Source organism: Seriola lalandi, unplaced genomic scaffold (assembly GCF_002814215.2).
Source record: "Seriola lalandi dorsalis isolate HSWRI2012SDOR001 ecotype SW California unplaced genomic scaffold, Sedor1 jcf7180002054476, whole genome shotgun sequence".
NCBI lineage: Eukaryota > Metazoa > Chordata > Actinopteri > Carangiformes > Carangidae > Seriola > Seriola lalandi.
Genome location: NW_019525029.1, coordinates 625,746 through 635,205, shown reverse-complemented (window position 1 = coordinate 635,205; position 9,460 = coordinate 625,746). Strand labels below are relative to the sequence as shown.

General features: G+C 39.7%; 1 protein-coding gene across 1 annotated transcript in view; it reads left to right on the top strand.

The window, feature by feature from the left end:
* galnt12 (UDP-N-acetyl-alpha-D-galactosamine:polypeptide N-acetylgalactosaminyltransferase 12) overlaps nucleotides 1-5,053 on the top strand; it is a 12,525-nt gene extending 7,472 nt beyond the window's left edge. Inside the window, exons 9-10 of the mRNA XM_023412118.2 lie at nucleotides 243-398; nucleotides 1,472-5,053. Of these exons, the coding sequence (XP_023267886.1) occupies nucleotides 243-398; nucleotides 1,472-1,609 (294 nt within the window). The 3' untranslated portion in view covers nucleotides 1,610-5,053. The remainder of the gene's footprint in view (nucleotides 1-242; nucleotides 399-1,471) is intronic.
* The last annotated feature ends 4,407 nt before the right edge of the window (nucleotides 5,054-9,460 follow it).

Here is a 9,460-nt window from a genome sequence, read left to right as displayed (position 1 = left end):
TACAGGAGTCTAAGTGAAATCTAATGGGATTTAGGATTTCCTTGAGCCAACTATTGTGTGAAGGGGGGAAGAGCGTGCTTCCACTTAAATTATTTTAATTTCTATTTCAAGTTAGATTTAAAACTTGGATTTAAAAAAAAAAAAAAAAAAGAATAGTGTTTCCATTTAGCTTGTATTTGACATAACACAATTTCCATGAAAAGGTTTAGAATGAAACCCAGCTGTGTCATCTCATCCCGCAGTTCTTTGAATACTCCACGGACGGTGAGATCTGCTATAACACGAGGGAACCTGCAGGATGCATTGTGGGTGACAACATCAGCACCTACCTGACACTCCAGCTGTGCAGAAAACGAGGACAACCTGTGCCTAAAGATCAGAAATTTGTCTTCCGAGAGGTAACAAGTATATTTCTGTTTATCATGTCTGTGTCTGTATTTAAATCCAAATTTAAACAAAGAGTGGTAAGACGGGAAGTGCATGGTGGCAGTGAATGTGAAGGATGGAATGAGTTTTTGAGTCGCTGTCTTGTAGCCAAAGACAAGTGTAACATGATATCTGATTTGGGGTCCTTAAAACACTTTCCTTTTGAATTTCAGACTTTTTGTTAATCTTTCCAAATGATTTATTACTTTCCTTCTTGAACCAGCACTCATACTTCAAAATATGGTGAGAACCAAATTTTCCAACACTCACTGCCCAGTTTGCTCGGTTTTTCTGTTTCTTTTGACCCAGTCTAGACAGGAATATTAACACTGTGTTGATTTTTTCTCTTCTTTTCTTTTATGTTTTGGGAAAAATCAGCGGAATTATTTCTTGCGAAATTAATAATTCAAATCTTTTATGTTTAAAAGTTTTATGTGTAATTATTGGACTGAACTGAACTGAATCCTGAGGTCCCAGCAAGGATCAAAATCTAATTCATTCCACAGTCAAAGTCATGTCAGTCACATTGCTGAGCTGCTCCACAGGTGTTGAGCGCCAGTGTGGCTGATAATAAACACCGCTACACAATGCTGGAAGTTGTTAAGCATGTGTTTCAGTGCAGATACGCCCAACCCAGTGTCAGTAGCTAAACCATGCTATCTAAATGTAAATGGAGCCAAGAAAGAGTGAATGGATGTATCAGGGAGGCCAGAGGCAGAAGAGTGGCACATTTAAGAATAAAGGGAGGGAGAAGAGAAAGTGAAGCAAACAAACATGCTAATGTACGGTAACTAAATGGGCAGATCAATCAGTGCAGAATCTCTCAGCTCCAATGGTAAGCACTGATGTTCTTAAAATAGTGTTGATCATAAGTCATAATGTAAAAATGATAATATCTGCTGTACAGAGCAGCAGCTATACTCATACTGTATTGTAATAGCTGCTTTTCATAACAACTTTTTGGCCATTTGAGTGATTAACCTGCATGTAACTATTGTGTTCTAGTATTGTAACAGTACATATCCTCCAAACTGGTTCTTTTCAGGATGGGAGTCTGTATCATGTGGCGAACCAGAAATGTGTTGAGGCAGTAGACAAGACAGACAACGGGACACCAGCCCCCTCACTCCAGCCCTGCTCTGACAGCCTCCACCAGAAGTGGTTCTTTGAGGAGAGAATGTAATGGCATCAACCTTGAATATATTTACGAATCTGTTTTTCATTCAGGCTAATATCCTGAGGAGGGATATCGGTGGATTGACTTGTTAAATGTTTTTTGATATGTGTGCCTTGCCCTGAAAGGAGCCCAAAGGAGGAAGCCTCTATGCTCCCTTCCAAACTTCAACCTTTGCACATTTCTTCCAGCTGGATTTAATGGATCAAGAGGAAATTATACTGATAAGTACTTACTTTCTGAAGTACTTTATAAATATATATATATATATATATATATATATATATATATATATACATGGGGATATTTTTTTTATTTGGATGCTGTTTCTGGCAGACAGGAGCCCACTGGAATATGAAAAGTTTTTCTAAGCAAGGACATGCTTGAGAATTAGTGAAAACCTGCAGAACTGTATATGCTGACATTTTTCTTCTTTTTCATTTACCCACTCCACCGCTGCTGAAATCTTAGCGAGATCAGTTTAGTTTTATGTGCACATGGACAAACACTGAAACTTGTGTGCATCCATCTGAAAGAAAACAACTGCTTAAATACCTCTGTCATCATACCCGTAGCCTCTTATGAGCTGCTGGTTGGCATAACAGCGATTTTCAGAACCACATGATGAGACATTTTAGGATATTTGCATCTTCTCCTGTAGAGGGGGCCAACGCACCTCTCTGCACTTTCCTCTCTTTCACTGTGCTTTCTATTTGTCAAGAGAAAGTGGGACATATCTTCAGGTATTTTGTTAAGAACCTTTTCAAGACATTTTGAGTGCTCGCTACTCTTACATACAGGTGGCTTAGAGAAAAGCCTTAAATCACAGGCATTATGCAAGTACCTAGGAAATCTTGAACTTAATCACCTAACTACTGATAACAGGAGAAACTCCAGTCTTAAACTGTTCAGCTTTTACTGAGGTAATTTTGAAATGCAGGGTAAAATGACATGGGTCGTTTTGCTAGTTTTTGTAGTCATTTTAATAAAGGAAGAAAAAAAACATTCAACATAATGTACTTGCTTCTGCAGCTTCAAAATACTAAATCATAGCCATATTTTATGGATTGAATTCATGTGGTGTCAATTATGTTTATTTAAAGTGATGTATTTTGTAGATGAGACTAAATTACTGTGTTATTTTAATAGCGTCATTGCAGATATATCTCAACTTCAGTCATAAATAAGTGGAAATTTATTAATTTAATGCTGGTTAGTGCAAATGTATAAACACTGAGCTCGCAAGAAAAGGGTCTTCCTCCTCATCTTACTTGTCCACTTAGAGCTCATGGAAAGTGCTGGATGTAAAAAAAAACTTTAACTATTTTAGGATTTCCCTTCACGTTACTAGGATCATGAAGAATGCTCATGAACTGAATGTATATTTTGTTGCACGATGAGGCAGAAAGAGAGCAGTAGTTAAAGTTGAGACAGAGTTTCTGCTCACTCACAGTACATACGGGCCTCTGCTGAGAATATGCACTGGCGAGCAGGCATTCCCTTGAGCGAATGCATATTACTCTGGTGGGTTGTGCTGGTTTGTGCACACTGCCTCTGTTTCCATTCGGCAGAATTCGTCAACGATAGATCCTGTTCAGAGTCGTGGTCAGTTCTGTGGCTGTCCCTCAGGCTATGCAGAGGGAATAAGGGAAACACAGCGGAGTGGTAGACAGTTGTTGGTGTCTCCAGAGCGCTGGGATGGCAGATGGCTTCCTGATTGATTTTTCTGGTCCTTTCCCAATTCTTTATCACCACCCTCTCTGTGTCAAACGTGTGCGGTGGCGGCGGACTTATCTTTTGGACTAACGCCAGCCAAATCCTCCTCAGATGCGCACTTGTATACTCATGTGCTTGAGGTTTGATTTATGAACGGAAATCATCAAGAGTACAGTTTTTGACAGCAGAAGCAGATAATGGAGGAGGCTGACTGAAGCAATTTGTGACCTCTTCCTTACCATTAACCTTCACAGGCTGTTGGCCCATCAGTCTCAGAGGAGCTCTGTTAGGAATTGATGTTGGAGGATCATCGGACTAAAATAGATTTTTTCTATTGATTCAGAATGTATACTCACAATAAGATAAATGGGAGATAGAAAAAGAGATTTTGCCAGGACCACAGCTGGGACTTGAGTAGAATCAGAATCCCTTCCTTTGCCAAATATAATGAATGCAATGCGTAATGGTGGTGTTTCGAGAACATGGTAACATCTGTGCGTATGAGCTCACTTAGTACAAGCCTAAAGGGACAGAGCAAGATGTGATTACTTACCACTCTGTACATATATTAACAATTTTATTGCAGCATGCAGAGCAGTGTAAAGGAGCATGAGATAACTGTACTGATGAAAGCATGAAATAAGTTCAAATCATATTTGAATATGGAGTAATTCCTGGGGTTAAAGTTCCCAGGAGTCCATAAAGGCTTTTGCTACCATTATGAGTGGTACATGATTGTGGAGACAATGCTTGGTAATAAATCAAATGGACCAAAAAACCAGTAGGAAGATTGTGGTCAGCTTCTCAAAGGGAGGGGCATCTTTCTCAGGATTGTTTGATGGTTGGTATGGCTTAAAAGAGCAAATTGTGTATGGTCATAATGCTTGTTTTTAGTCTTGATAGCAGAGCGCCATATGGCTGAGAAAGTCTTAATAACAGGTTGTTTGAAACAGTTTCCAAGCTGTGCATGTTTCCTGGCAATCGTGCCAAACTCCTTGAGGGCTGAGCTTTCCACGATTTAAGAAAAGAAAAGTTTCTTCAGTGAGTATCATCCGTGAGAGATCAGTTTCACTGGCAACAGGTGAAATTGCTCTTTTAACACAGTGCTTCATGCTTTATGTATTGAACACTTCAGAAGTGACAGTTTTTCCATTTTCTTTAGTTTGTGTCTGCCTCTGAGTGCAGTATAAATATTCTATCCTTTTATTAAAAAGGGTAATTTATTGTTCAGTGTGGCCATCTGTTATCCCAGGCATGTCCTACATACACTGGCATTATATTGTATGCTAATTTGATATTCTACACACAGCTGCAATAAAATTGATATTCGCCCGTTGGGGTCATGTCTCTCTGGCAGGTCATATAGGGCTTTTATATCAACCAAACATTTGTCGTAAACGGTGGTGATATTCCAGGGATCTGTTGAAGCACTTGAACCAGTAAAGTGGCTGATTGCACTGTCACCCAACCCTAATGGACCAGGCCGTGCTGTTTTACAACAGCATGCACATCTTCTGTTTATAATGCTAAACAATTCCCAGTGGAGACATTTGAATTATTTAAGTGTTAAATTTACAGAAATAATAATGCTGGAATTCAACACCGTGTCTGGTGTATTTGTGTTGTTACTAACTCCAGTGGCCTTATATTGTTATTAGGAAAGTGAAGGATGCAATTAACATTATTTTTGTATGTATGTGTATTTTTTGTTGGATCCAATAAATGGACCATATCTGATGTCTGCGTACTCTTTTAATTGTTGTCAATTGAGAGTCGAAATAAGTGAACACATAAGTAATGTTTGATACAATTAATGCCTGTTCTCGTTCATTATGTTCTTTTGTTTTTTAATGTTCACTTTTGTGTCTTTAAATTGTGTATCACTTGTGTCTGATTCTATAAAAAAAAAAAAAAAGTGACTAAAAATTCTTTTGTTCTCACTGTACACCATTGTTTATCCATAAGGCTGTGACTCATCTGCATCCACGAGGAGTAAAACAGGCTATCATCCACATTTAACTGTGATGGAGATGTGAATCAAGACGCTCAGAGAGTAATGAGAGAAGAAAGGGAGAGATTTTCCAACCATATCTGATTGGTTTGATCACCAGCTGCTGAGTGCGATGGAGAAATGTGGCGCCTGCGCCAAGTCGCTCCGTTTCCCCTGGTGTTGAAGCTGTGCCCTGCAGTCTCTCTCAATTACTCATTGATGATGCTCTGCTGTTGTTTCATAGCCTATACAGTGTGTGTGTGTGTGTGTATATATATATAGACTGGTTTTGGCATCTTTCCATTTAAACTGCACATGCTAAAGAATTAGAAAAGGTAAAATTACATTCAAGTGCATCTTTCAATTGAAGTGTACTACACTGCTGGAAATAATAGCGGGGAATATTTGTGCCTCACTGAAGGCGCCGCATGAGACAAGCTGGTTTCTCTCTCGCACAGGATGACATGCTCTGATGGAAAACTTGCCAGAAATCTTCACATTCGGACAAATGCTGCACAGACACCACTCGGCTGCTTCCTTGGAAAATGAGGAGCCCTGCTGCAGAAGGCTGTGATGCTGCTGTCTCCAGCACTGCCTCATCCTAATCTTTGGGGTGTATCTCAGTGAAGTGTGTGGTACAACATCGTGCCATAAAATATCCTGTAATTCAGCAAATGCATCCACAGAAAACGGTGTATTTTGTTGTAACCTGCATACAGCGTAGACCTAGTTTTTGCAGCACTACAGTCTCCCACACCCTATATGTGTCTTTAATGATAATGCAAAACAAGACTCCCTGTGGTGCAAGTCTTTGGAGATGCTTCAGTTGTCAGGGAGGGAGAGGAACCAGAGGAGGACCAGTGCGCACACACACAGTGATAGGAGGCCATTTCTACACTCCATGATGGTTTAGTTTATGTAATCCCCAATACCCAGAACAGCTCAGGAGCAGTGGCTGCTGGCTGCATACATTAGATGACACACTTTCACTTTCAGGAGGGCCTCCAGACGGTGCAGCAAACATGTGAGGCCTAGATACAGAGATAGAATAACATTTCTTATGCACTGCCACTGCCTTGCATCTGATGAGGTGGCTCATGCAGTGAAGAAAGCAGCAAGGCTTCCATGAAGTCTCTCAAGGCAAATTTGTTTAAATAACCATAACCAACTATTCTACAGTTCATCACTTATGTCTGAGCAGTATTGTGGTTTTATTTTATGGATCATGTGAGCCATTTCCATTTGGCAGAGATCATCACTTTCATGGAAATCAGTTTCTCAAGGAGGCAAAAACAAACTTCTAACAATTAACCTTGACAGCTTTCATGACAACAGATGTTCTGAATGGTAAATTCATCTGTGGAAACAAAGGCAACATCTAATAATTGTTGCTAAGACAGGAAGATGTGAATTTAAGGTCTTTATGGCCCTAAAAATATATTTGTAGAACATCGATGTGAAACACTCTGTGTGAAACAATACCACAGAAACACTTGAGCACAGTGAGGTTAGGAAGAATTATCTGTTGCAAATGAAGAATCAGAATTTTTCCAAATACTAGGGGACCAGTTTCCCAGACGTGCCTCGACTTAAAACCTTTTTCAGCTAAAAGCCTCCTTCAGTGTAGGATCAAGCTCATCTAATCCATTTCTGTGAAACCAGCCAATGCAGCATCAAAGGCAAATAGCTTGTTGCTTATTTTCCTTGAGTCACCCCCTGTGTTTTTTTTTTTTTTCAGTAGAGTTGGACCTCACCAGGATCTCACTGCAGGAACAATGTAAAAGGCGTGTCTTTCCAAAATATGATCTTGCTGAGAACCTGACGGATAACAAGAAACTTCGACTTCTGCAGAATACAAAATTCATACTCGGCTACACCGGAGTTAACGGATAATTTGGCAACTTTTCATCTTTCTCATTCAAAAATCTTCTGATTCCATCATCACCCTGAGCAGTTTAAATATAAGTGTGAGTCATTAGAACAAGTAGATGAGAATCATTGACTTTGATTATGAAAGTGATTGTGGATAAGATCTCACCCTTTTCAATTACTGCCACAGTCAGAGTGTCGCTGTAAATTAGTGGACCACATCTCTGTTAATGACATTAATGGACTAGTCCTTGATAATGAGTCACTTGTCACTTGCTCAGACTTGCTGCACAGATGATTCTGACCTCGTGGCAGACTGGTGACTACAGCAGGTGGTTTTTTGACACAGATTGACATTTGAGCGTTTGTTTTTTTAGGGCTTTTATTATGTTTTTATGATCTAATCTAGATTTTTAAATAAAATGCAATTACAGATAGCACATTTTACTTTAAAGGGCCTGGTTGTGAACGGCAATTTAAGACTTTTTGTTACCGCCTTCGCTGTTGTAATACATCTGAACAGCAGAATGCAGATCTCATGTGGTATTTATGGTGACACAGCTGAAGTAGTTAATCATGAGAAGCATTTCTACGGTGAGAGAGAGGAGAAGGAGTCACAGCACATATCACACTTGTCTGCTAAAAATCCCAGTATGTGTTAAAATGTCGTGGATGGAGGCAACAGTTTAAGCTATAGTCTTTTATTCTGTGCACATTTTTCTATACGTTGAAGTTTGACTCTTCAGACTGTGATTGATGTTTCTCCAGTGAGTTTTCTTCGTACTCTTTTTTTTTTTTTTCTCCTGTCGGATGCAATATTGAAACCTCTGAGGGAGCAAATCATATTTGGCAGAAATTATGTATTCTACTAAAGAGAACACCAGAGTCACATTGATTCACACCCCGGCAGACTGTGATTTTTCACAGCCTCCCCCAACGTAGCCTACATTGACAGAATACCTCTTTAATGTGTTCCTACGAGATAAAAATGCTTCCACAGGCGATTAACCATTCCACCCCGCTCCCATTCATTTCACTTCATCAGATTACTTGATTGCTTGCCAAATGGACTGCCTCTCCCCCCAGGGAAATATACTGTATATATTTCCTTTGGACAGAATGGGATGTGGTTGATTTATTTCTCCTCGCTCACTGTGTTTTTAGACATTCGATCGGCCTTAGTTCAGTTCAGTCAAGTGTACCTCAGGTTTTGAGATATTATTAATCCTTTCCAACACATATTTTATATTCAGATTTACATAGTGGCCTAGAGCTGTTTTAGAGTTTCAGGGTGTGACTAGTGAAATTGGGAAAGTATCAGTTTACAAATTAGGTAGACTAAATTAAACAGGGAGCCATGTTTCTGTTGCAGTCTCGAAGATTTCCCCCTGCATTCATGTTCTGACCACAAACTGTGCCAGATCAACTGAGCTTCAATTTCCTGGGTAAAAGGCTTGATACAGTATGTTGTACCCACTACTGTAGACTTCTTGAGATACACTAGAGGAAATATTTGCATACGCTTCATGAGAATATTCCGTGCAGGTGTTGTTTTTAGACACATCGGAGACTGAGTGAGATCTCGCTGCCTGATGCTTTTTTTTCTCATCGCTCTCCCAGGAGGTGAAATGAGTCTTACACCTTGACATGCTCCTGATTTCGAGTGCTAAAGACATGGACATTGCTTTTCGTAGTGTATGATTAAATTAAATTCTGCCTTCTCTTGAGGGGCTTTCCCACTAAAGGGGTGTAGTGATGCAGGTCAAATGAACAGATCCCTCGCTGTCTGGGTTTAGTCATGTGTGAATTAAATGCCTCATCACTTTGCAGAGGCAGTGTCAGCTGCTTAAGTTAATTGTGATGGTCTTCCGCGTGTGCAATGTACACACGAGCATGCGTGAGAGTGTTGTTTGTGCACCAAATACAACCCGACACACCAGTCTCAGAAGTCTGTTGTCTGTGTTTTTATTTTACTCTCCAGTGTGCTTGAGATGCAACATTACCATGCTCCAAGCTTATTCTGAATGAAAACATTTTTTAAAACATAATTTTCCTGCCAGGAAATTAATGACTGTAGTGTATTAATATTATCTGTTGGTGCAGAGGCAGTGGATAAGAAACTGGTGAGAGGAAAAAAAACAAAAAAACATAGCAGGAAGCAGTCAAGCTCAAGCGTCTGAGAACTGGCTAATGTTCTTTTAAGAGAGAGGCAGTACTTGGAGTTAGCAAAAAAAAAAAAAAAAGACTATCCTTGCCTCTGCATAATTCATTACTGATGTGATAAT